Below are 27,956 nucleotides of genomic sequence, written 5' to 3'. Positions count from 1 at the left end.
TCCTCAAAATAATCAGTATCTTCATCTTACACAGAAATAATAGTATATTGGCAATACCCACCGAGCACTATGGTAGCTACCTTATATATGCCATGGGTAATCTTCCCTAAAAGCTGCTGCAGTAATTTATATTCCTATTTTGCAGATGAAGAAACTAAGGTTCAGCAAATAAACGGTAAGGAACCAGTTTCTGTCCAACCTCAAAGCATTCTCAGGTTGGGCCAAGCCAGACAAGCGACCCACCCTTGGAATAATACCTGAGGGAGAGAACATCAATGGTTTGGGTATAAAAATTTATTATACATAAAGAACATTACCACTAATGAATGCAGACAGACAAGGACACTATGGTATTGAAGGGAGGATGGCTAGTTCTTTGGAAAGTGGACAGGTTTAGGTGGCGTGAGGCCTCATGACACACTGATTGGTCAGTCAGATGGGAGGGCACATGCCAAACACCACAGGGCACCAGGGCATCAAGTGACTGCTCTGGGTGCCCACGCTGCCTTCCCTGCCTGATCTGGTGCTTTCAAGAACGGCACACCCAGAACCAAGCAACTGAATTGAAGGGGCTCCCTAAGGTGGCTCAGGCTTGTCTCTGAAGTCACGGCAACACCATTTTAAGTAATATGTTTAATTGGATGATTTCCACAAACTATACACGAAGTTTCTAACCATCACAATTCAGTGAAGTACAAAACATTAAGTTACTGGCTGTGGGAAGAGAAGGCAGCACCAATGGTGGCACCTTCCAATCTGTTTGTTCTAGGGGCAGGGGTTAGGGGAAGGTCTTTTGTTAACCAAGCCCCTCATTTCAATGTACAAAAGAATTACTCTGATCAATATTAAATTGTATTGAAAACAAAATGGGCTAAAAAGCAAACACTACTCTATGTTGGGGTGGAAGTGGGAGGAAAGAATGAGTCCTTCAAAGCAGGAAGGGAGACAGCTGGGGGAAGGTTCTGTGGCTGTGACCCTAGGTGGTCACTCACGCTGCTCCATTTTTACTTTCGGTGGTCTCAGGAAGGTCCGATTTTTCTTCTCTTTCTTCCCCTTTGTATTTGCTTGGAAGTTTCGCCAGCTGTCCACACGACCATCTCGACTTTCCTAAGCACAAAGAAGTGTGAGGTGAGGAGACCAGTTAGCAAGGGGAAGGACTGGATCCACCAACCCTCCTGTAGTCCAGCCCAGGCCAGCCCTCTGGAATAATCCAAGAGTAGAAGAGAGCAGGGCTTTTCTCCCACTCCCAAAGGCCTAGGCAAGTGTCACAGCACCCCTAGAAAGCAGGATGTGCTGCAGGTTGGAAGAGGAGGACAAAAGGAATAACACTCATCACATCAACAAGGCCCCATTTGTTGTGGACCTCTGGGCTAGACGCTTAGCACGTTATTTCTAATTTTCACAAAGAGCTGACTATGGCGTATACAGCCACCAGCATTTCACAAATGATGACACTGAGGCTGAGAGAAGTTACACCATTTTCTCAAAGCCATACAGCAAGCCAGCAGTACAGGCACTCTTTCCACTATACCTTTTTGCAGCCCCCCAAAACTTGGATGGCTGATCCAAAACCAGTATAATGCCCAGCCAGTTGTGCTTCAGAGGGCCACTAGGATCTCCACCTCATTAAAGGGGCCTCCTCATATTCTCTCTTTTCATACATGCAGTGGGACAGAAACAAAGTCATAATCTCTGGTTAGCCAACCCCTACCCTGAGTCCTAAATCCTACAGAAGACCAAATGTTACTATAGTCCAGAAATTGGCCAAGCATCTGAAGGATGTAACCAAGATCTCAAAGAAAAATCAAGTTCAAAAGCTGTAAGTCTCTCTGCTGGCAGGACACTGGGGTCAAAAGAACCCCGGTTGCTATGAACAGACTTTTAAGTAGGGTCCTACTCCTACATTCGCCCCCTAAATTAAATATGTAATCCACTTTTCTTTTTCTTTTATTTTTTTTTTTAAAGAGGGGGTCTCACTCTGTCACCCAGGCTAGAGTGCAGTGGCACAATCATAGCTCACTGCAGCCTCGAACTTCTTGGCTCAAGCGATTTTTCAGCCTAAGCCTCCCAAGTAGCTGGGAACAGGTGTGTGCCACTACGCCTGGCTAACTGCAATCCATTTTTCTTGAGCCCACTTGGCAGCTATTCCTACCACAATCTCTCAAAATCCTCCCGGGGATCCTCACTGCACTTACCACGGCTGCAGAAGCTTCTAGGAGGCTGAGCCAGGAATAGATTCATTTTCCACAGCTCCCACTCTCCCCCACACAGCCCATTTCCCTCTGAGTGCCTGCCCCACTCAGTCCTCCGAATGCCACAGGAACCAAGTTTCCTTATTCTGGAAAAAGAATCCCTGGCCACCTTGGAAATTTACCTCAAAGTTTTTCTGCCACTCTCTTTCTCGTTTGGCTTTTTCTTGAGCTTCAATCTCTTCTTCTCTTTGTCGTTTCCTAGGAGGAAAACCAGACCATAGTATTTATAGACTGCTTATAGACTGTGTTAACCATACAAGTTAAGGCATCTCCCCACAGAAGCACACATACATAGTAAATCAATTCCCTAAAAGTCTATAAATACGGCTGTCTGGAAAGGGCTCAAAGCCCTTTGTGAATGTCTGTTTTTAAAACGTGCAGATGAGACTGTGGGCAGAGATGCGGGGAAAGACATAAATATCTCTATTACAGAGATAGATAAATAAGGTAACCAAAGCCTAGTCAACAGTAATCTAATGTTTTGGGCTCAGTCGGTGATAAAGCTATGTGGAGAATACAGGCCCCTTTATTTCAACAGAATGACCACTATAACAGCAGAAGTTCTTAAGACGATCTCTGGACAAAACCCTATGCCAGACAAGGAGACATTTTACACAACAACCTCAACTACAAAATCTAGTTATTGCTAAATACCAATCAACAATACAAAATATGTAAACCAAACTAACACCAATATTTCTGATGTTCAAGCCATACTTTAGAACAATAAACGTGTTTTAGTCATTACATACTACATACTTACCAAAGCCACAGCGACTAGTCCCACAAAAGGTTTTGGCCTCAGTAACAATGGCCTCAAGAACTCTGCCTCTTTCACTCCAGAAGTCAGGAAGAAAATACACAGTACTCTTGCTTATAAATAAACTCCCTAAGGACAGGCCTATTCAATATTTCCCAAAAGTCAAAGAGAAAACTTCTTACCCTCGTGATTCAAAAGCTCAACTGTTTCAGATAACTATATTATTAACAGTCTCTTAAGTGATATACTACATAATTCCTTCTTTAGAAAAATCCCCAAAGGCCAATGTTAGTTAATCTGAGTATTTAGATACAGTTTAAATGAATATACTGATATGTACCTTTCATGCATCTCTTTGGCTTCTTTCTCTTTCCTTTTAATTTCCAGCTCAGCAAAGAGTTTCATGGTCTGTTTATATACTGCTTGTTTAAACTATAAAAAAAATTAAGAAAAAAATAAATAAAAGTAAATATTTTACCAGCAACTTGAATCTAGTACTTTCAGCTGGAGCCGAAGACAAAGCAGATTAGAACCCAGCAAGGAAAAAAGACTCTTCAGAGAGAACCACTTGATGCTGCTGCCTCTCTTGGGAGAAAAATAACATATCCACCTATGAGATCTTTCCATTTTACCATGTAGATGATACATACACAGGAACCTGGCTCTAGTAAAAATCATCAATAAGAAAAAAAATTCTACCCACTATCACTGCCATGTGAGACTGTGGAGGGTACTTTCCTCCACACAATTTCCAAAAATATGAAACTAAAGAAAAAAAAAAATGTCCTGAGTACGGGGGGGGGGCATTTTTTCTTTTCACAAATATTTTATAATTATCTACTCTGTGCCAGGCACTGAGCTAGGTACTAGGGATACAAAGCTGCTATCAAGCAGACCAGTCTCAGGGGTCTATTGACGGTGGCAGAGCTACTGGTTACTCCTCCATTACAACCACGTGTCTCCAGGTATAAAGCCACCAATATAAAAGCCTGTATTTCCCAGGCTCCTCTGTAGCTAGATGTGGCCACATAACTTAAGCTTGAGTCAATGGGATATAGGGAAAAGTTATGTATACAACTTCTGGAATGTTTTTAGAAGGAGCAAGCTTATTCTTTCTTCCTCCTTTCCTCTATTCTGCTGTTTGGCACATGGGTGAGGTAATGAGACATCCTGGACTATGAGGATGGAGGCAACATTCTTGTTGGCAGAGCCATAGAAAGGAGTAGACCAAGTACTTGGATGACACATGGTGCAGAGCTGCTATAGTACTGGCCAACTTCCCAAAGGTTATTATATAGAAGAGGAAATCTGTCTCTTCTTCAAACCACCATCATTTTAGGTCTCACTTGCATGCAGCTGAACTTACATTCTTTTCTTTTCTTCTTTTTTTTTTTTTTTTTGAGACAGAGTCTCACTCTGTTGCCCAGGCTAGAGTGCCGTGGTGTCAGCCTAGCTCACAGCAACCTCAAACTCCTGGGCTCAGGTGATCCCCCTGCCTCAGCCTCCCAAGTGGCTGGGACTACAGGCATGCACCACCATGCCCGGCTAATTTTTTCTATATATTTTTAGTTGTCCATCTAATTTCTTTCTATATTTTTAGTAGAGACAGGGTCTCGCTCTTGCTCAGGCTGGTCTCGAACTCCTGAGCTCAAACTATCCACCCGCCTCAGCCTCCCAAGTGCTAGGATTACAGGCATGAGCCACCACGCCCGGCCTGAACTTGTATTCTAATGCAGTGACAGAAACAGATAGATAATACAGCATTAGGTAAAAAGAAAGGTAAAAAGCCTTTTAAAAAATTGTATTATGTAATAGTCTTGCAAAGGTAGGAACAGAGGCTACTGTAAGAATTTATAATTACAGAAAAATAAGTAAAGGTAAGTCACCAAGCCCCTGTCACACAAAGTTAATAAAATCACAGTCCCCTCATGACCAGCTTTTAATTCTCTACTTTCAAGAGTTCCTTTCCCTAGGTCCTCCTTGAAGGGTTAAAAAAAAAAAAAAAAAGAGTTCTTAAGAACAGAGGTTATGTTCTTATTCTACCTTAAAAACTTTTTTCCCCAGATATGAAGTATTTTAAATATACACACAAGTACAAAAAATAATCCATCATGCAGATTTGATAGGACCTATATTCTAAAATCAGACAGTAGAGCAAAAAGGAAAATAAAGGAGCCCCCAACTTGTGTGACCTTTTTTTTTTTTTTTTTTTTTTTGAGACAGTCTCACTTTGTTGCCTGGGCTAGAGTGAGTGCCGTGGCATCAGCCTAGCTCACAGCAACCTCAAACTCCTGGGCTCAAGCGATATTCCTGCCTCAGCCTCCTGAGTAGCTGGGACTACAGGCATGCACCACCATGCCCAGCTAATTTTTTCTATATATATTTTTAGTTGGCCAGATAATTTCTTTCTATTTTTAGTAGAGATGGGGTCTCGCTCTTGCTCAGGCTGGTCTCAAACTCCTGACCTTGAGCAATCCACCCACCTTGGCCTCCCAGAGTGCCAGGATTACAGGTGTGAGCCACCTCGCCCCGCCTCTGACTTCTTTTTAATACTGTTATCCACCAGGTGCTGCTCAGTGAAAGCAATGCTAACAACCCTCAGTCCCTAGTAAGGACAAACATTAAAGGGGTGAAGGAGTATGTAATGGATATTTCAATATCTTTAAAAGTTCCAAACTCTCCTGGGTGGACAGATACTGGTGATTCTTAATTTTTTATATGTTTCTCCTTTTATCAAATTTTCTATCATTAGCATATGTTCTTTTATAATCAGGGGGAAAAAAACTGAAAAGAGTTAAGGTTCTTAACTAAGGACGACCAAGGAGGATTTTTAAGTCTTCAGAAAAGACTGAACAGGCCAATTAAAGGAAAGGGAAAATAGGACTGAAAAGAAAATAATAAAATACTGGAACAGAATAAACCCAAACTAGGCAGCTAGCAGAAAAAATGACCTAATCATTCTCAAGCATTATTACTACATAGAAGACGCAACCATTTTCTGTTACTAAAATCACTGAAGCAAGAAGTTGTAAGGAATTTCCCTATCAAGACAGCCTCTCCTCTATAAATCTTTAAAAAACAAGGTAAGTACACAATAAGATTTAAGATGACTTTAAATTTTTCAGACAAGTGAGGCAATCCAATATTTAAGTAAAATCTCTCTTAACCATTCTCTACTAAATAACTCACTGGATTAACCAATGCTCTCCATTTCCTCTGTAAAACATTACCTGGGCTAGCACTCTGGGAGGCCAAGGCAGGAAGATCACTTGAGGTCAGGACTTCAAGACCAGCCTGAGCAAGAGCGAGACCCCATCTCTACTAAAAATAGAAAAATGACCCAAGCGTGGTGGCATGCACCTGTAGTCCCAGCTACTTGGGAGGTTGAGGCAGGAGAATCACTTTAGCCCAGGAGTTTGAGGTTGCTGTGAGCTAGGCTGACACCATGGCCCAGATGACAGAGCAAGACTCTGTCTCAAAAAAAAAAAAAAATTTATGTGGGGCATGAGCACTTATGATTAGCAGACAGCTGTCTCTTTACCAAGAGTCAGTTCCCAAAGTTGGGTATGTCAGTTGCAATCACTATTGTAGTTGTGCTTTAAAAACCATAGAAATTGATGAATGTGGTTGTAAGAATAAATGCTTGTTTCTTTGAAAGATTCAATAAACATGAGTCCCTAAAATGAACTACTGTTGAATTAGGTACAGGAGAGACATCTGGAAAAGACTGAAAAAGGAATCATAAATATCTAGAATTTTGCTCTTGGTTTGCTTCAGAAGTACCTAAGTTTTCAATACACTTCAAAAGAAACTAAAGGTAGAAACTATAGATAATACTTTGTGCGTGTGGCTTATCAAATAGTCAACTGTGAATTCCAATCAGCAGAGGTTCACTCAAAGAAAAGACCATAGCCCTACATCAAAAAAAGGGTGAATTAAAAAGAAGAAGGGTGAATGAATATACATTTACACACTTTAAGTTAAAATGAAATGTTTATAGCACATATTCATCATTCTTCTGGCTTCCCTCTCTTTAGAACCCACCAATTGGTAATCCCAATCACACAAGATAAGGTAGCTTTTCCCATATTTAACTCACCAACTCAGGATCATCCTCCTCTACAATTGTAGGTTTTCCTTCCTTTTTTAATTGTTTTTTTCGCTCTTTCACCTAAAAAGAATTTTTTTCATCAAAAGATGAGCACCCATAGTTTGAGACTATCCAGTGAGCTGTACACATACATGTGTACTTTCCCCTAGGTACAGGTATAACAAAAAGTTTGTATTAAAAAAAAAGAAGAGCCTCTCCCCTTCCCCTTTCAAAACAGCAATGCAATCAAGGAAAACTAGGAACCACAGACAGGTCCTTTCTCTAACTTCATCTAAAATCTAATCTACTAGGAAGGATAAAATGGACCAGCAGAGTGTTGTCCCCAACTCATCGGATCCTAGCCAAATCCAAAGAACCTTTGATGAATTGAACAGGTTACCCACTTATTTTTCTTAGCTTGTGGTTACCTGCTTATGGCAAAAAATACAGACCTTGTTAAGTTTTAGGAGAAGCCACCGAATTTGTGGTATTCCATCTATGAAGTGTTTTTCTTGCATTTCTACACTGAATTCTTGTTCATTTTCACTGTGAAACTTAAACCAGTAATTTTCACATCCTATTAACAGATATTTTTATCGCTTTGGCCAAAAAATTTTAAATATAACCATTTATACAAGAATGGGACACTACTCCGTTAAATAACCAGTCTATTATACTAGCAAAAAGCCAAGCACCTTCTAAGCTCTGAAAGGCCCTACAGCCACCTTGTGGTCAGGAAGCCTAAGAATGACTTCCTCACAGGCAAAAGACAGAGAGAGGGTGGCTATAATGATTTAAGATGAAATGTCAGGCATTTTTTCTTTTCTTTTCTCATTTCTATCAGGATTGGGCCTGCAATGCCATTTCCAACACAGGACCAGCAGGGCATGGTTATAGCCCTCTGTCTCCTCTTTTTACTCATTTTCCTAACCTACACTGGACACATTATTACTATTGGTTATAAAGTCCTGTTTCAGATTACAACACTCTTCAAATGAGAAGTTTTATCCACATTCACTGCCAACTAAAACAGCTCTTATAAATGGCCTCGAGATTCTTGCCCAAGCAAGTAAAAAATTAAAACAAAGACCTTTCTTAACATTTCTCATCATTAGGAGATATATGTAATGCTTCCAAGAGCAAAAAAAAAAAAAAAAAGGCCAGCTGAATTTCTTTCAATTGAGTCCTTCCCAACCCTGTTATTAATATGAACATATACCACCTCCTATTTTTAAAAAAATTTACTCATATCCCCTAGCTAACCTTTATCAAGCCTTTGTTCCAAACTCTTTACAGGGACAAGAATAAAAATCAAATATCAAGAGTTATCATGGCTGCTCCACTTTTCCACTCTCAGAATGTGGTAACATGGCAACATGTGACAAGAGGGCAAGAACACAACACAGCACTGGCAGAGAAGGCGGTAGGAGCAGTGTCCTCCTAGCCATTCCTCATCCTGAGCACTTCTCTTAGGGGTGAATTATAGCTTTAGGCACACATTATTCATGACCACCACAGCAAAGTGGTAGAGATCACGTTTTTTAAGTTGCCACAAGTTATGCCAGTAGGCATTACCATGTTGACATTTGCCCTCCTACAAGGTGCCCAAGGCTTGCTGATACTTCCTGTAAACACAGCAGCACTATAAATACTTACAGTGTGTTCCACGTATTCTTTTCCTGCCTGAATTACATCCAGGGCCCTCTTCTTTTGCTCCTGATCCAGTAGCAACTTGTAAGCTTTGTCCACAGCTAATGCAAAACATTGAAATTAACTGTTTCTGCAAACACCCTCTGAAAGTCTGAACTATACTGAGGCAGTGTAAATGGACTTGTGCCGTCTAAAAGCATTCCCTATTTTGTTAAATTATTTACTGTTGTTAAACTAATTTAAAAAAAAACATACAGCTATAGCAATAACTTTCCTTGTGAGCCTTGGAAAAAATTAAGTACACACTCAAGGCTAAATACACATCTAGATTTAATTCATTGATAAAATATTTCCAATATTCTTTATGTTCAAAGAAAAAATGATCCTATGCAATAAGAGTCTTTGTTGGCACATAGAATTTTTAACATAGCAAAATTAAGGTCTACTTCTTAAACAGCAACATTCTGCTTTAGAATGACAACTGTTCTACTGAAAACCACAGCTTCTTGGTGAACAGAAAACAAAAACTATAACATTCTTTCTTGATCTAGGAAAAGGAACAGTTAGTCCCTATCATTGACAATATAATACTCAGAAGCAGGTAAATTTACAAATACCTTCAAATGCCTTTTGTGCTCTGTCAGCATCATCTTGATTTTTGTCAGGATGCACCAATATGGATAACTGCAATAAGCAAAAAGTTAGATTTGTCAATAAGAGAAACATTTAGTAACTCTTGGCCTGCAGTCTCTTTACAACCACAAGCTCTAAGGTACTAGGGCAAAAAAAGACTCTTAGGAAGAAGCATGTTTTAAAAAATTTAAAGTTAATAAATCTCATAAAATGCCACAAAATACTGGTCTTTAACAAAATTCAAGCATCAAAAGGTAAATGCACACCTGGGAAATATCTCAGGTTTTAATCACAAAGTTTAGAATAAACAGAAGCCTAGCATTATGAAGATGTAATAATTTGGGGGAGGAGAGAGTTTGAAAAGTATCAAGTTCCTATTATGGGCCGGGTACGGCGGCTCACACCTGTAATCCTAGCACTTTGGGAGGCCAAGGTGGGAAGATCCCTTGAGCCAGGAGTTCGAGACCAGCCTAAACAACATAGTAAGACCCTGTCTCTACAAAAAATTTAGAAATTTAGCCAGAGGTGGAGCATGTCTATAGTCCCAGCTACTCAGGAGACTGAGGCAGGAGGATCACTTGAGCCCAGGAGTTTGAGGTTGCAATGAGCTATGATGATACCAGTACAGTCTAACCCAGGTGACAGAGCAAGATCTGTCTCAAAAAAAAAAAAAAAAAAAAAAAATTTCCTATTATGTTCCTTATACAGGTTGAGAATTCCTAATCCAAAAATCCAAAATCCAAAATCTCAACTTTCTGAGTGCTAACATGATGCTCTAAGGAAATGCCCACTGGAGCATTTCAAATTTTCAGATTAGGAATGTCCAACCAGTATAAATTCTGTAAATATTCTAAAATCTGAAAAAAATCTGAAATCTGATACTTCTAGTCCCAAGCATTTTGGACAAGAGATACTTAACCTGTATTGAACACTAAAGGAGATAAAGCAGGTATGAGACATCATCTCCTTCCTGAAAGAACTTCTAACATAAAGCAGTGTTTCTCAATTCTGGCTATGCTCCAACCCTGTGAAGCTTTTCAAAAACAGAGAGGTCTATTTTTCTACCCTGAGACCTTCTTAATCAGTCTCTGGCTTCTGTACTTTGTAAACATCTACTAGACTGGGTGTCAGAAGATGGTAAGGAACTAGGATTAATTTCTTAGGTGTGGTAAGTAGTTATGAAAGAAAATATCTTTTTTCATTTTGGGGGGGGTGGATACATGCTGAAGTATCTGGGGATAAAGCATCATGGTGTCTGCAATTTACTTTACAATGATTCACCCAAAAATGTATAGTTAATGAAGTAAACTGCTGCACATATACAGTAAGTGTATGGATATTCACTGGTCTTTTTTTTTTTTTTTTTAGACAGAGTCTCACTCTGTTGTCCTGGGTAAAGCACAATAGGGTCACTGTAGCTCACAGCAACCTCAAATTCCTGGGCTCAAGCAATCCTCCTGCCTCAGCCTCCCAAGTAGCTGGGAATATAGGTGCACACCACAATACTCAGCTAATTTTTTCTATTTTTAGCAGAGACTAATATTTCTACTTTTAGTAGAGATGGGATCTCAGGCTGGTCTTGAACTCCTAAGCTCAAGCAATCCTGCCACCTTGGCCTCCCAGAGTACTAGGATTACAGGCAAGAGCCACTGCACTTGGCCTTTATTTTAAATATAAATATTTTATCATAGAAAAGTAAAAAAAAAAAAACCTCCACAGGTGATTCTTTCAGACATCATGGTTAAAACTACCGACATACTGTCACTGACAGACAGAAACCAACTAGTTGGAACAGAGGGAATTGTGTTGCGGGATGACAACAAATCGGAATCTAATGCTAAATTCAGCATTACTGGAACCATAATCCTAGGTTTTAATATTAACTTCAATCACTTACTAGCTGAGACCTGGAGCAACTCACCCTATCTCTTGTCTCAGTTTCCTGTTCTGTAAATGGGACAATACTAGGTACCTATATCTAACTAGGTTGTTGTAAGGATGAAATGAAATAATGTAAGCAATTAGCATACAGTTTAACACACATTAATAGCATATAATGAGGACATACTATGTGCCAAGACTTATTCTAAGTGCTTTATGTACAATACCTCATTTAAATCCTTATAACAACCTAATGGGGTAGGCAACATTATTATGTACACTTTACAAACAGGTTAGCAGGCACAGAAAGGTTGAAAGCTCACAATACTTGTAAGTGGTACAGTCAAGATTTGAACTAAACTCATATAGCTCCAACTCCCATTCTCTTAACTATTAGGCCCTATTAATGACTCATTAAGAACTCTTAACTGAGTTCTTTCTGTAGCTACATAAAAAGTCATTGGTTTTGTTTTTTTGCTGTTTTTTTTGGAGAGATGGGGTCTCACTATATTGCCTAGGCTGGTCTCAAACTCCTGGCCTCAAGGGACCCTCCCACCTCAAACTCCCAAAGTGCTGGGATTACAGGCATGAGCCACAATTCCTGGCCAAAAGTTGTTTTGACTATGGACTTGAATGCTTATTAAATTAGGAAAGACTGCTAATGCATTATATTAGGAAACTTGAAATTTTAGAAAAAAGAAAAAAGCTAAATATAAGTGCAGAGGAGAACTCAGGAAGGGAAAAAAAACTATAAAGTTATATAATGGGAAATGACTGCGCAGACAAGATAAAAAACATCTTGGCTTCACAGCAAATCAGAAGATGACTATGAGTCAGCAATATGGGCGAAATTACTGTATTAGAAAACTAACCACAATACTGGATATTAACAAGAATGTCATGCAGAAGCTGAGAATTACATTCAGCATTACATTCAGACCCTATTAAAATATGAAGTACATATAAGATACAAAGAAGTTAAGGAAAGTTTTAAAAAAAAGACACGAAATATATAGAAAATCTGATTTGCAAAGACAGATTACAAGGAGTGTGATTGATCAACTCAGAAAAAAAAGGCTGTCGGTGTGGTGGCTCACACCTGTATCATAGCACTTTGGGAGGCCTAGGTGGGAGGATTCCCTGACATCAGGAGTTGGAGACCAGTCTGAGCAAGAGGAAGACCTGGCCTCTACAAAAAAATAGAAAAATTAGCGAGGCGTGATGGTGTGTGCCCATAGGCAGGAGAATCACTGGAGCCCAAGAATTTGAGGTTGCAGTGAGCTATGATGACACCACTGTACTCTAGCCTAGGTGACAGAGTAAGACTCTGTCTCAAAAAAAAAGAAAAAGTCTAAGGGGTTACTTAGCTGTCAAAACTGGAAGGATTTTTTAAAAGGTTATTATAAAACTTTGTAGCTCAAGTTATTCAACCTAAGAATGGGTAAGAATCAGAGGTTGTAGATCATCTTTCCTGGAGAACTTTCAAAAAGCACTCTTTGGTAAACTTCCATGTTGTCAGACGAAGGGGCCATGTAGCAAGGGCCTGGGGTAGCCTCTAGAAACTGAGAGTGACCCCATGCCAATAGCCAATGAGAAAACGGACACCTTAGTAATTAAACTGCAAGGAACTGAATTCTGCCAGCAACACGAATGAGCTTGGAAGAATACCTTGAGCCCCCTTGTCTAGGATAAAGGTCCAGCTAACACCTTGATGTCAGCCTCGTGATATCCTGAGCAATAAACCTACCTAACCTGTGCCTCTTGGCCCACAAAAATAAGGAGGTACTAAATTTGTGCTGTTTTAAGCCAAAAAAAAAAAAAGCACTCTTTATATTAACCCAGGTATCTCTTAGGTATTCACTGAAGTTGGCAAAAGATAAAATTATTGAGGAGTGGGGTCTTTAAAAAGTGTTATGAATCATTTGACATGTTCTCTCCTGGAAGCCAGGAGATTTGGTAAGTATGACTCCATATAAGCTCTACTATTCTAGCTTGAACTTATCTCTCTCAACTAAGGGGCTGGAGAGATTCTATTTGGATATAAAATTCATTCTATTCAGTCAAGCTATAGTCATTAAATTATTTCAGATTTTATGTTACTATGAGTTTTTTCAAAGAACAGTTACATAGCCCTAAGTTAAAAAAAAAAAAAAAAAAAGGTTAGATTTTGGCCCAAAAATATCTAACAAGTCAAAACAGCAAGTGCTAAGAGAATTATGTGCTTCACACACTTTTCAAAAGGTTCAAACTCCATCTAATAGAGGTAAATATTTAATAGTACTGTACCTGTCGAAATCTCTTTTTTATTTCTTCATCTGTGACTTCAGGATCTATCTGAAGAACCTGGAAGAACCAAAACCAAAACTGTAAAGGAGTTTAAAAGAATTTACATTTAAGAGGTGCCCAATAATTATATATATTACAATCAATAGAACACTGGTTGGCACACAGTTATAAAAAGTGCACAGAAATGTGAACAATCGATCAGTAACAGAATAACAGCTATATTGTCTTAGAGTTCTCAATTAACATGATGTTTATTTTCTTTCCACTGGAAAAATAATAACTTATTTTATACCTAGAGACACCATGATAAAATTCTGCATTTCTCCTCCATTCATTAAGAAAAGTCCCACCCTACCTCCCTTATCTTTGCAAATGTAGAGAAAGCATAGCAACTCAACAGAGAGAAAATTCTGCCAGCTACCTGATTTACATCTCAATCCAGAAATGGCCACTTTATAATTTACATGGCCCAGTGGTTCTCAACCCAGAGTGAACATCAGAATCACCTGTGACCGCAATGCCTAGGACCCACTCCAGGAAAGTCTGATTCCAACCCAGTGGAATGCGGGTGGGGCCAAATGGCAAGAACATCTGTATTTTTTGAGCAACACTGCTTGAAATAAATAAATTTAATCACTCTTCTCCAACCTTGGGTATCTTGCTGTTGACATTCCTCACCAAAGATTCTGACTCCATCGCCACAAATGTTTATTCATTCAAACATTTACATAGTAACTACTACCTGCTGAACACACTGCTATGTACTACCAGAAATGCAAAGATAAATAAGTAGGGGAAACATATTTTTTAAATTACAATTTTAGTGCTTCTTTTAACAAGGGAATGTTATAAGATACACAAGTAAGTAGTTGATTCCATAGTGCAGTCCATGGATTCAATATAGCAACTATTGTTTATGTGGCATTAGCCAGAAAAAGATATTGAAAGGGCAGAGGGCAAGAAGGATATGTTAGAAACAGAAGAGACTGGGCTTGGTGGCTCATGCCTGTAATCCCAGCACTTTTGGAGGCTGAGGCAGGATGAACACTTGAGGCCAGGAGTTCAAAATCAGCCTGAGCAACACAGTGAGACCCTGTCTCTACAGAAAATTTTTTTAAATTAGCCAGGCATGGTGGCACACACCTATAGTCCTAGCTACTCGGGAGGCTGAGACAGAAGGATCACTGGAGCCCAAGAGTTTGAGGCTGCAGGAAGCTACACTGCATTCCTGCCTGGGTGACAGAGCCAGACCCTGTCTCAGGAAAAAAGAAAGAGAAATGCAGAAGAGCAGGCCCCATTTCATTCTGACTGAATCAGAATCAACATTTTAACAAGATCCCCAGGTGATGTGTATCACATTAAGGTTTGAGAAGCATTGGTAAAAAATGAGGACAAAGGTTAGAAATTACTGCATTTCAAAGTTAGGAAAACTTTGGAATGGTTAATAAAGGGCGAAAAGAGAAAAAAATTAAATAAGTTTTGAAATGAAAAATATCATATCAGAGAAATGAAAACTGAAAACTAATCTGTCACGTTTAGTTGGATGCTTACAGGGCCTTAGAAAAACCTGGCAGGCCGGGCGCGGTGGCTCACGCCTGTAATCCTAGCTCTGGGAGGCCGAGGCGGGTGGATCGCTCGAGGTCAGGAGTTCGAGACCAGCCTGAGCAAGAGTGAGACCCCCGTCTCTACTAAAAATAGAAAGAAATTATCTGGACAACTAAAAATATATATATATACAAAAAAATTAGCCGGGCATGGTGGCTCATGCCTGTAGTCCCAGCTACTCGGGAGGCTGAGGCAGTAGGATCGCTTAAGCCCAGGAGTCTGAGGTTGCTGTGAGCTAGGCTGATGCCACGGCACTCACTCTAGCCCGGGCAACAAAGTGAGACTCTGTCTCAAAAAAAAAAAAAAAAAAAAAGAAAAACCTGGCAATAAGTAATGTCAAGATTTATAACAAGCTTTCAAAACATTCAAACAGCCCACCTATACCTTCACTGGTAGGCAATGAAGCAGAATAATCGCTGCATTCAATAGACTTTTGAAGGTTATGATAGGAACATACACATTCTCAAATACCTGGCATATAACTGGAGTGAGGAAGAAGGAAGAACCACCACTTTAAAGTGAAAATTTTCAAGAGTCAGTGCGTCACCCACCCATACCTTCCCAAGGAGAAAGGAATTGGGAATCACTCAATAGGAAGAGCAAAGTTATATAAGATTTACAGATGAGGTCCAGTAACTGTACATACAAAAATACTAAGAGAAGAACTATTCATTCCGAAAAAAAGGAACTTATTGGGGCAAACCAAAGTCCAACAAACCCCGGAAGGTGTCCAAAATGAATGAGAAAGGATGGAAATCCTCCCAACTTCACTGAAAAGCCTCTAAGAAAGTTATAACTTAAAACTAATCATGGCAAATATAATTCATAAAACTTGATTGGTCCCTTTTTTAAAAAATAAACGTTATGGTCGGACGTGGTGACCCACGCCTGTAATCCTAGCACTCTGGGAGCCCGAGGTAGGTGGATTGTTAGAGCTCAGGAGTTCGAGGCCAGCCTGAGCAAGAGCAAGACCCTGTCTCTACTAAAAATAGAAAGAAATTAGGGGGACAACTAAAAATATATTGAAAAATTTAGCCGGGCATGGTGGCGCATGCCTGTAGTCCCAGCTACTCAGGAGGCTGAGGCAGAAGGATCACTTGAGCCCAGGAGTTTGAGGTTGCTGTGAGCTAGGCAGACGCCATGGCACTCTAGCCCAGGCAAGAGAATGAGACTCTGCCTCAAAAATAAATAAATAAATAAATGTTATTACATATATTTGAGATTTACAATATGATGTTATGGGACACATATAGATAGTAAAATGGTTACTATCATGGTTCACAAGTTTTAAAAAATACAATAGCTATAAAGGAGATTTTGGGGACAATTAGGGCCATGTGAGTGTGGACAGTATGCTGTATGATGTTATTTAATTAGTGTTGTTTTTCCTATGTGTGGTAACGGTGTTGTGGTTACATTAAAGAGTGTTCTTGTTTTGAGGAGATTTATGCTAAATATTTAGGCATAAAGTGTCACAATGTCTACAGTTTTCACATAGTTTGGCAAAAAGGAAGGGGGTATATATACATAAACACACGCACATACACACCTCAAAAGTTATTTTTCCAAGAGTTATATCAGATGCATACCAATAAATGGCAACAAATATTCATTGAGTACCTTCAAAGCTAATCCAACTCCTCTTCTGCCTTCAAGAGTTGGAGGTGCCATATGTGGCCACAAAACACAGTGAAGACAATGGGCTTATGCCTGTGGCTCAATCCTCTTTGAAGCCAGCTTTTACATTCAGTACAAACTTTTGGAGCACCTAGGATTGCTAGATACTTTGCTCACTACTGGTCTTACTCTGTTTTGTGTTGCTATAACAATACTACAGACTAGGTAGTTTATAAAGAAAAGAAATTTATTTCTTACAGTTCTGGAGACTGGGAAGCCCAAGGCTAAGGGGCCCACATCAGGTGAGGGCCTTCTTGTCCAGGTGGATGGTGGAAGGACAAAAGAGTGAGAGCAAGCAAGAGGAGGCCAAACTCGCTTTTATAACAAGCCCACTCTTGAAATAACTAACCCACCCAGAGATAATGACATTAATCCATTCATGAGGGCAGAGCCCTCATGAACTAATCACCTCTTATTAGGCCCCACTCCCAACACTGTTGCACTGGGATTAAGTTTCCAACATATGAACTTTGGGGAATGCACTCAAACCACAGCAGTACTGTTCTCATGGAATTTAAGGTCCAGTAGACAAGGGACAGTACTTAGTAATTCTGACACACATGATAGATGCCACATTACCAATATGGCTCTAAGAAAGCACATAGATCTATTCAGATTCTTGGAAAGTTTTTCTGAACTTCTGTGTCTCAAGCTTTGGGGATACAGTAATGAGAGATCCACAGTCTTGGATCTCAAAGAGCTAATTAATCATCACACAGAAACAAAAATGCTTAACTGTGGCATTCAGATAAGTTCCTGAACTCAAATAAACTATAACAGTAGTCTCCTTTGGGATCTTCTGCTTGTAATAGGAATCAAGTCTTAAGCAGCGCCTGAACTCTCTCACCTATTAATATGGTGCAAGTTCCAGAGTCCTGTGAGATAAATGCCTTTCTTTCTAAGGTGCTGAACAAGATAAACAGAAAAAGTCTGTGGTGCTGCCTGCTGGGGTCTTACAAATTAAATCAAAAGGAGGAAGATGAGCAAGGCAGAATTAAACTGGGGCACAAGTTCATCTAAACTTAAGGAAGGAAGTGGGGTAGGGCCCTTAACCAAAGAATAAATGTAGAATTCATAAGAAAGATGCTTGCATTAAGGCTAACAGAAATGTGTCCAAATAGGGAGCTGCAGAGATGGCAAGAAAGAAACACACACACACACACACACACACACACACACACACACACACTCTCTCTCTCTCTCTCTCTCTCTCTCTCTCTCTCTCTCTCTCCTCTCTCTGTCTCTCTCTCTCTCTCTCTCCTCTCTCTGTCTCTCTCTCTCTCTCTCTCTCTCTCTCCTCTCTCTCTCTCTCTCTCTCTCTCTCTGCATAAAATGCTCCCTGGGTAAGAATTCCTGCAATAAGACCCCTCAGACTCCCAATCTAATTTCTCCTTTTTCTAACTGTTGCTCAATAAAGTAGTATATGGGAAAACTTCAAATTTAATTGATAGCTAGTTGGCCAGGCACGGTGGCTCATGCCTGTAATCCAAGTACTTTGGGAGGCCCAAGTGGGAGGTTCGCTTGAGGCCTGGAGTTCAAGGGCAGCCTGGGCAATATAGCAAAACCCTGTCTCTACAAAAAAATTTTTAAAAATAAAAATTGATAGCTGGGAGGACAGCTATTACTATATTGCCTCTCCTTACTAGAAAAAGGCCAGTCTGCTTGCTTTTATAGAAAAATCTGATTCACTTAGGTGTCTTTATAGTTGTTACAGGAAAAACAGAAGTCACTAATTTCCTAAATCACTAGAACACCTAATTCTGACTTACAGTCAAAAAGCAACTTTGTAAGAAGACAATGATACCCACACATTTAAAGTGGCTGGTACATTTATATGAAGCAAAAAAGACAAAAGTTCTAAAGGACAGTCATGAAGTCCTGCCCACTCAAATACAACTTCATACCTTCCAAAGTGTGCAACCTCACCGTATTGTCAAACATTCAAACACACTTCCTATAGTCAGGATAGGCACTATGGTGCACTGAGTTCCACTCCCAGAACCACATTAACTAGTAGGGTACTAAAATTCTGGCCTTCATACTGATCCCCAACAATCTGTTACCACTCATCAATCAGGAAACAATAATTACTTTAACAACCAAATAAGTTATATGGTCACGTGACTCCTTTTCACGGTACTATGCCCAATTTAAAACTATAGCTAAATAGAAAAAGCATACCATCATATTCTTTTTTTCTTTTTGAGACAGTCTTGCTCTGTTGCCCGAGCTAGAGTGAGTGCCGCGGCGTCAGCCTAGCTCACAGCAACCTCAAACTCCTGGGCTTAAGCAATCCTACTGCCTCAGCCTCCCGAGTAGCTGGGACTACAGGCATGCGCCACCCATGCGCAGCTAATTTTTTCTATATATATTTTTAGTTGGCCAGATAATTTCTTTCTATTTTTAGTAGAGACAGGGTCTCGCTCTTGCTCAGGCTGGTCTTGAACTCCTGAGCTCAAACGATCCACCCGCCTCAGCCTCCCAGAGTGCTAGGATTACAGGCGTGAGCCACCACGCCCGGCCCATACCATCATATTCTTTATCACCTCTTCTACAAATCATCTTCTCCTCTGCTCTCCCCAAAATCATATCAAAAGTACTGAATATTTGTACAACCATGTTCATAGCATCCTACTCACAATAGCTAAAACACAGTACAACTCAAGTGTCCATCAAAACAAATGACTGGATAAGTAAAACGTGGTATATCCAGAATATCATTCAGCCTTATAAAGGAAGGAAATTCTGAAATATGCTACAACATGGATGAACCTTAAGGACCTTGTACTAAATGAAATAGGCCATTCACAAAAAGACAAATATTATATGATTCCTCTTAGATGAGGTACTTAGTCAAAAATCATAGAGGCAGAAAGCAGAATGGCAGTTACCAGGGGCTAGGGGGGACGGAGGAATGGGGAGTTATTGTTTAATGGGTATAGAGTTTCAGTTTTACAAAATGAAAAGAGTTATGGATATGGATGTTAGTAATGGCTGCACAACATTATGAGTATATTTAAAACCACTGAACTATATACTTAAAGATGGTTAAGATATTAAATTTTGTATATATTTTGACACAATTTAAAATTAAAAAAAAAAAAAAAAGCACTCTACTTCAAGCTTTTCCTCTCGCCCTTCCCTTCCTGAGCAATGTAATCCACATCCATTAATGGGGCCAGGCAAAGTAGACATCCACCCTAGGTGAGAGTCATATGGCTCAGAGCAGTGTCAGAGTCCACTGGGGATAAAGAAGAGGGTGACCACACAGGGACTGGTGACTGACTAGTCACAGGGTGCTGGAGCCCAAATGGGGTGAAAAGGGCATTCACATAGAAGGAGAGCCTGACATGGAGTACAAAGTAGGCTGAAGAGGGCATTCCCATAGACAGGCAGCCTGTCATAAGACATCAGAGCCTCAGCAGGATGAGGATGTCAACATGGGAGGGTAGCCTGGTACAGGGTATCAGAGCCCAAGAGGGTCAAGGAAGGCATCTCTGTAGAAGTACAGACCAACATGAGGTGTTTGAGACCAAGCAGGGTAAGGAAGGTGTCCCCAAGGTAAGGTGGCCTGGCATAGGGTACAGGAACCCAAGCAAAGAAATTCTCACAAAGGGGCAGCCAACCACAGGATGTGGAAGCCTGAGTATGGTGAGGTGAGTGCCCATGTAGGAGGGTGTCCAATACAGGAAGGCAGCCCAATGCAAGGTTTCAGAGCCCAAGCAGGGTAGAAAGAGCATTTGTGTGGAAGTTATGGCCTGGCACAGGGAGTTGGAACCTAAGCAGAGCGAAGAGGACCTCCACACAGGGGACTGGAGTCAGAGCCCAAGTAAGATGAGGTGTTTGTGGAAAAAGGTAGCCTGACAGAGGATGTCAAAGCCAGAGCAGAGTAGGGAAGCCACCTTCTCAGCAGGGAGGATCAGTGTGGGATACTGAAGACCAAGAGCGGTAAAAAGAGCCCCCAGGGAGTGGAGGACAGACGGAGCCAAAGAAGGCTGAGGAACATACCCACATGGAAGCATGGCCTGGCAAGGGAGTTTAGAGCCCAGGTGTGGTGAGAAGGGTTTTTGCATAGTGAGGCAGCCTGGTGCTGGTGTCAGAGTAAAGTGGGGCAAGGAGGGCATTCATATGAGGGAAGGAGTGGCAATAGGAGATTAGGTGCATACAGGGCGATGAATTAAGTAAATGTAGGTATTCAAGATAGTGGGAGCCAGGTTTCTCACTATTAGAGAAGGGAACTATGAACATAGAAAGAAAACTAGAATAAATCCTGTGGTGTTGGACTGAAATTGGATGTAAACATGTGTATACACACACATATACCCATACTCCTTAGCTCCATCTTCCAACAGGGTCTGGGAATAGTGACATCCTAATAGCAATGAGTCCACCCAAATTGTGATTTCTAAAAGGAACCAGGGATCAGTGAAATGGTTAATTCCAAGCTCGGTCAGGAAAAGCACAAGAGTGCCTAGTCTTCAAAGAATCATGAAGACATATGAAAAAGATACAGGAACTAGACTGAAGTAATCTACTGGCCAAACTTGGGACAATTTAATCATCAAAATAAATATTATCAAATTATAACCCACTGAATAAAATAGGAAACTTCAAGTCCATACTGACAAATAAATGAACTGAAACTTTAATAAGGACAAAGATATTTACATAGTTTCAAAGAACCTCCCCATAAAATACCTATTAATTACAAAGGGGGTAAAAAGTAGCTTCATGAAGAAACCTGGAAGGCCGGGCGCGGTGGCTCACACCTGTAATCCTAGCACTCTGGGAGGCCGAGGCGGGTGGATCGCTCGAGGTCAGGAGTTCGAGACCAGCAGGAGCGAGACCCCGTCTCTACTAAAAATAGAAAGAAATTATCTGGCCAACTAAAATATATATAGAAAAAAAGTTAGCCGGGCATGGTGGTGCATGCCTGTAGTCCCAGCTACTCGGGAGGCTGAGGCAGTAGGATCGCTTAAGCCTGGGAGTTTGAGGTTGCTGTGAGCTAGGCTGACGCCATGGCACTCACTCTAGCCCGGGCAACAAAGCGAGACTCTGTCTCAAAAAAAAAAAAAAAAAAAGAAACCTGGAAGACACCTCTTTAATTAAGTGATCTAGTTAACATCATTAGTAATGGGATAAATCAAAAGCAACTACCACACTATAGGTGGCAAAGAGAAAAATGCAACATGACTTTTGTGGTATTCCTGCCAATGTGGCATAAACTGAACCTAGTATGAGGAAACATCAGACAAACTCAAACTGAGACACATTCTACAAAATAACTCATCTGTAATGCTCAGAAATGTCAAGGTCATGAAAGTCAAGGAAGACTGAGGAACCATTCCAGACTGAAGAAGACTAAAGAAACATAACAACTAAATGTAACAGGAGATTCTGGAATGGCTCCTTTCACTATAAAAGATATTATTGGGCTGATCATTTTGGTGCACCCCTACAGTTCCAGCTACTAAGGAGGCTGAGGCAGGAGGATCACTTGAGAACAGGAATTTGAAACCAGCCTGGGCAACATAGTGAGATCCTGTCTTAAAAAAAAAAAAAGACATTATTTGGACAATTAGCAAAATTTGAATGGGGTATCAGGATTATACAGTAACAATGTTATCAATGTTCACTTCCTGATTTTGATAGTTATATTGTGGTTTAGTAACCACGTTTGTAGGAAAAACACACTAAAGTATTTCAAGGTAACGGGGTATTATAATAACAATTTATTCTTAAATAGCTCAAGGAAAAATCTTCATACTGTACTTGAAACTTTTCTCTAAATCTAAGATTATTTCAAGACAAAAAAAATTCTTGAAAAATTACTCTGTAAAAAACAGAAACAGGCCAGGCGCAGTGGCTCACGCCTGTAATCCTAGCACTCTGGGAGGCTGAGGTAGGTGGACTGCTTGAGGCCAGGAGTTCAAGACCAGCCTGAGCAATAGGGAGACCTCGTCTCTGCTAAAAATAGAAAAAATGAGCTAGGCGTGGTGACACACGCCTGTAGTCCCAGCACTCGGGAGGCTGAGGCAGGAGGATCACTTGAACCCAGGAGTTTGAGGTTGCTGTGAGCTAGGCTGATGCTATGGCACTCTATTCAGGGCAACAAAGCGAGACTCTTGTCTCTAAAAAAAAAGCATTGAGTATATAATGCTCCTTCTTTCTATTTATTTATGTTTTAGAGACGAACGGCTAATTTTTTTTGGTAGATACAGGATCTTCTGGGTGTTTCTAGTAATTTAGGAAATTAGTGACTTCTGTTTTTCACGTAATAACTATTAAGACACCTAAGTGAGAGCCTAGGCATGGTGGCTCATGCCTGTAATCCTAGCACTCTGGGAGGCAGAGGCTGCCAGATCGTTTGAGCTCAGGAGTTCGAGACCAGCCTGAGCAAGAGTGAGACCCCATCTCTACTAAAAGAATAGAAAGAAATTAGCTGGACAACTAAAAATATATATAGAAAATATTAGCTGGGCATGGTGGCACATGCCTGTAGTCCCAGCTACTCGGGAGGCTGAGGCAGTAGGATTGCTTGATCCCAGGAGTTTGAGGTTGCTGTGAGCTAGGCTGACACCATGGCACTCTAGCCTAGGCAATAGAGTGAGACTCTGTCTCAAAAAAAAAAAGACACCTAAATGAATCAGATTTTTCTACAAAAGAAAGCAGACTGGTCTTTTTCTAGTAAGGAGAGGCAATATAGTAATAGCTGTCTTCCCAGTTTTTATTTTTTAAAATATTTTTGTACAGACAGGGTCTTACTATGTTGCCCAGGCTGACCTTGAACTCCTGGCCCCAGGTGATTCTCCCACTTGGGCCTCCCATGGCCACTCTTTGTTTTCAAATAAAACAGTTTCGAGTATAAAAAGTTAGGTGTGGCTATTTCTCTTAGGTGGAATTATACATAATTATGTATTCTTACTTTCTCTATATTTCAAATTTTTATAAGAAATATGATTTACATATAATCAGGAAAAATTTAAAGTTACGAAATTAAGAAAATGCAAAAAGTCTATTTGTCTAAAATCTTGTGACCTTTGTTTTGTTGTTGGGTTTTCCCATTTTTTTTATTGTAGTGAAACAAAAAAGTTTTAACGAGTAGTTTAAATCAAGGATCCTACATTTATCAGGACTAGCTACCCCTTCACTTCTGAAATTAAATCCTCATATATTTGGGTTGCTAAAAGATGACAGAGAATATTTGACAGGGCAAAGACCATCTCAATTTTCATGCAAGAGTCTGAGATGGTCAAAAAAAAAAGAGACCATCTCATTTTCCTTCACATGCTATCTCTCTGCTCAATTAACATATTATTAACTGCCACACTAGAAAAAAAATTTTTTCCTTGGGGCCATGGTGTTTTATTACAAAAATAGAATAAAAACTTCGAAAACAAAATGATCATTTCTAATTTACTGAAAATTTTTTTTGTTTATTGTTTTCTGTGCATGAGTTAAATGCAACTTGAAAAATAGCTCACTCAGGCCCCAAGGTAAAAAGACATGTAAGTTATATATGCTTCCAGAGGCCCTAGGCTCAAAACTAGCATGAGTTAAATACAACTCACATGACAGTTAATGTGTTAAACAACCCAAGTTCAAAGACAACCTATATACAGGTTAAGTATCCCTAATTCAAAACTCCAAAATCTGAAACATTTTCTTAATCCTACCTATCATACAAATTAAGTATATGTTCCAATGTAAGTATGCCTGCAGCTATGCAAAGCTCCTCCATCACACAGGCCATAGCAACATCAATCAGCTCACCTCAAATGGGTTCAAATTGAAGTAAGAGGAACCAGGACGGGTCAATCTTTCAATCTGATTTTTGGATGTTAGAACCGAGTCTCTCTTCTCTATTTGTTTGACCTAAAATTATGAAAATTAAAAACTTCATTAATAAAGCTCAATAATAAACTGAATTGTCTATATTAACACAATACTCACCGACATATTCAACAAACATTTATTTGTGTTTCCACCATGTGCAAGATATTTCACTAAACACTTGGAAGAATGATTACGGCAGCTACCATTTGTTGAATTTTAATAATATAAAAACTTAAAAAAAAATAACATAAAAATTTTACATGTATTTATTAACCTCAACAACACTATATCCCCATCACAATACTATTATCCCCATTTCACAGATAAGAAAACTGAGGCTTAGAGAGATTAACTCTTGTTCCCAATTATGCAACTTGTAAGTCAGAATTTTAACCCCAACAGTTTGACTCCAGAGCAGGCATCAAGAAGATTCAAAGATAAATAAGTCACAGCCTTCAAAGAGCTTCCACTTTAATGATGGAAGATGTATGTACTTGTGTGTAGTTACTTCATTTCCAAGTTTTTATTTTAAGAAAGGGAAAACACATGCATACTGAAATGTAAACTATGAGCAGTATCATAGTGATAACTATGATAATCAAATAACTCCACCTACCTAACTCTAATAGAATTAGAAAAATCCCTGACCTGGAGACAATGCCAAGGAAAACAAATACCAGGCAGTCTTAGGAAAACATCCTTGGTGTCACTGTCAGAGTTGGAATGCTAGTTGAAATGAATCTCTGGTATGCTATATACCATCTTTATTCCTATGGCCAAAACAAGGTTGTAAAGAATTTCGTTAACATAAAACGTTATTCCTTTCCAGCATCTTCCCTCTTCACTTTCTTTGAGACAGAGTTTCACTCTGTTGCCTGGGCTAGAGTGCCGTGGTGTCAGCCTAGCTCACAGCAACCTTAAACTCCTAGGCTCAAGCAATCCTACTGTCTCAGCCTCCCAAGTAGCTGGGACTACAGGCATGTGCCACCAATGCCCAGCTAATTTTTTCTATATATTTTTAGTTGTTTAGCTAATTTCTTTCTATTTTTAGCAAAAACAGGGTCTTCCTCTTGCTCAGGCTGGTCTTGAACTCCTGAGCTCAAAAGATCCGCCAGCCTCGGCCTCGGCCTCCCACAGTGCTAGGATTACAGGCATGAGCCATCGCAACAGGCCTTCCCTCTTCACTTTCTAAAATGGCATGACCACTCCCCTCTACTCTCTATCCTCTTTCCTAAACTTATTTTTTCTCTTAACACTTATCCACTACTTGACACTACATTATACGCATTTGTTTACAGTTTATCCTCCTCTATAGAATGCAAGCTCTATGAAGACAGGAGTTTTTCCTCTGTTGTTTACTGCCATATCCCCAGTACCTAAACAGCACACTAGTATATGTCATGTGCTCATTAAGCATTGGTTAAATGATGACTGAAGGCCGGGCGCAGTGGCTCATGCCTGTAATCCTAGCACTCTGGGAGGCCAAGGCAGGAGGATGGCTTGAGCTCAAGAGTTTGAGACCAGCCTGAGCAAGGGCGAGACCCCATCTCTACTAAAAATAGAAAAATCAGCCAGACGTGGTGTTGAGCGCCTGTACTCTCAGCTACTTGGGAGGCTGAGGCAGGAGGATTGCTTGAGCCCAGGAGTTTGAGGTTGCTGTGAGCTAGGCTGATGCCATGGCACTCTACTCAGGGCAACAGAGTGAAACTCTGTTTCCAAAAAAAAGAAATGATGACTGAAGGTCCTTCCTTAGATACTTTCTCCCACCCAATTCAAACTAAGATTGTTATTTGTTTTTAAAACTAAAAGATGGTAAATGAAACAAGTTCCACTATAATTGCTGAGTAGTCATCAGAAGCCAATAAAACTGGTACCAGAGCATCAATACTTTCAAGTAAATTAGGCATTTCAAAAGGATAGACTATAAAGGATGTGCTAATTCCTATTTTTAAATGTAATACTTTGGTGAAACTACTATGTAACAAATATAAGGTACAATACTACTGTTACAAATACAAGAGATAAAAGACGAACGTCACAAGGGCCTTAACTCTGAGTAGCCTGTTGGGGAGCAATTCCATTCCTCAAATTCATGCCAATCTAAAGAGGTCCCATCTTCAGCCTTGTTTAACTCGGCTGAAGCAGATGCTTCTGCTTTATCTTTTATGAAACCCTTCCTTATACATTAACTCCTTTAGTCCTCACGAAAACTCTTGTTTTATTATTAACGCTCTCGTTTTGTAGACATAGAAATTGAAGATCTGCAAAACTATCATCTTGAAAGAATTCAACCCCAGTCAGGTTAACTGCCTTGCAAGAATTCAGTCCAAGATTCTCTGACTCCAAATGGCATGCTTTTTCATTTATTCAATCATTCACTCAAAAAATATTTACTGAGCAGCCACTATATGCTAGGCGCTGGAGATGCGACAGTAAAGGAGGCTGAGACAAAGCTTACCCCTGTTCTAACACAACAGCACGCTGTTAGCAGTTTTAAGACCCCAAACAATTAGCCAGGTGTGGTGGCAAAAGCCTGTAGTCCTAGCTACTCGGGAGGCTGAGGCAAAAGGATTGTTTGAGCCCAGGAGTTGGAGGCTGCAGTGAGCTATGATCGCGCCACTGCACTCCAGCCTAAATGACAGAGACCCTGTCGCAAAAGCAAAACGCACAACAACAAAACCCCAAACTATTTCACCTCCCTAAACCTTATGTTCGTCATCTGTATAACGAACGTAATATGCCTATTTGGCATGATGCACAGTGCCTGCCATTCGTGAATGGCAGAAATAACCACTAACACAACCCATTGCAGAGGACTATGAAAAGAGAACGTTTTGGGGGCCAAAACGGCCAAGTCACCCCCAGGAAGTGCCCAGCCTATCCCAGCCCCAGACTCTGCGGACTTGCGGCACTCCTCCCGCACCCAGGCACTTCATTGGCCACACTCGCCGCCTCCCTCCATTCGTCGGACACCTGCCCCTCTTCGGTTGCCCAGGAGCTCTCCCAGCAGTTATCAGCGAGGAAGACACGAACTCCCCCACAGACCCCAGCCACACCGAAGGCCGGACGGGAGGAGGCGCTCAACGGCCCAGGCCTTCGCTACTGCCTTCCCCCACTGGGAAAGTAGGCCCAATCGGGATCGCCCAGTGCCACTATTCCTCACTCTGTGTTCACCTCACTGTAAAAGGTCATAAATGCATCCTCGGTGCTGCCTCCGCCGCCCGAAGTCCCGCTTTCTCCTGAAGCCGCCATTTCCCCGGCCAGCCACCACGTGACCCTTCTGCGC

The 27,956-nt window shown here is 40.5% G+C and overlaps 1 protein-coding gene across 1 annotated transcript; it reads right to left on the bottom strand.

Moving 5' to 3' along the window:
• Positions 1–279: 279 nt before the first annotated feature.
• On the bottom strand, positions 280–27,956 carry DNAJC8 (DnaJ heat shock protein family (Hsp40) member C8). Its single transcript, XM_045545786.1, has 9 exons — positions 27,845–27,956; positions 24,608–24,709; positions 13,553–13,609; positions 9,370–9,436; positions 8,759–8,853; positions 7,112–7,183; positions 3,353–3,444; positions 2,375–2,450; positions 280–1,107 (listed from the first exon to the last, which is right to left on the bottom strand). Exons 1-9 carry the CDS (start codon positions 27,920–27,922, stop codon positions 985–987), a joined length of 762 nt encoding a protein of 253 aa, XP_045401742.1. The 5' UTR covers positions 27,923–27,956; the 3' UTR covers positions 280–984.

This window comes from Lemur catta, chromosome 3 (assembly GCF_020740605.2).
Source record: "Lemur catta isolate mLemCat1 chromosome 3, mLemCat1.pri, whole genome shotgun sequence".
NCBI classification, from domain to species: Eukaryota; Metazoa; Chordata; class Mammalia; order Primates; family Lemuridae; genus Lemur; species Lemur catta.
Note: the sequence above shows the minus strand (reverse complement) of the source record. Positions and strands in the feature narration are given on the sequence as shown.

Bases quoted from the DNA above. Each gene is read 5' to 3' on its own strand.
- DNAJC8 (XM_045545786.1), bottom strand. From the start codon at position 27,922: ATGGCGGCTTCAGGAGAAAGCGGGACTTCGGGCGGCGGAGGCAGCACC. The intron at 24,710-27,844 runs GTGAACACAGAG...TCATAATTTTAG, and splicing joins TTATGACCTTTTACAGTGAG to GTCAAACAAATAGAGAAGAG. The intron at 9,437-13,552 runs GTACAGTACTAT...TGCTTATTGCAG, and splicing joins TAAAAAAGAGATTTCGACAG to TTATCCATATTGGTGCATCC.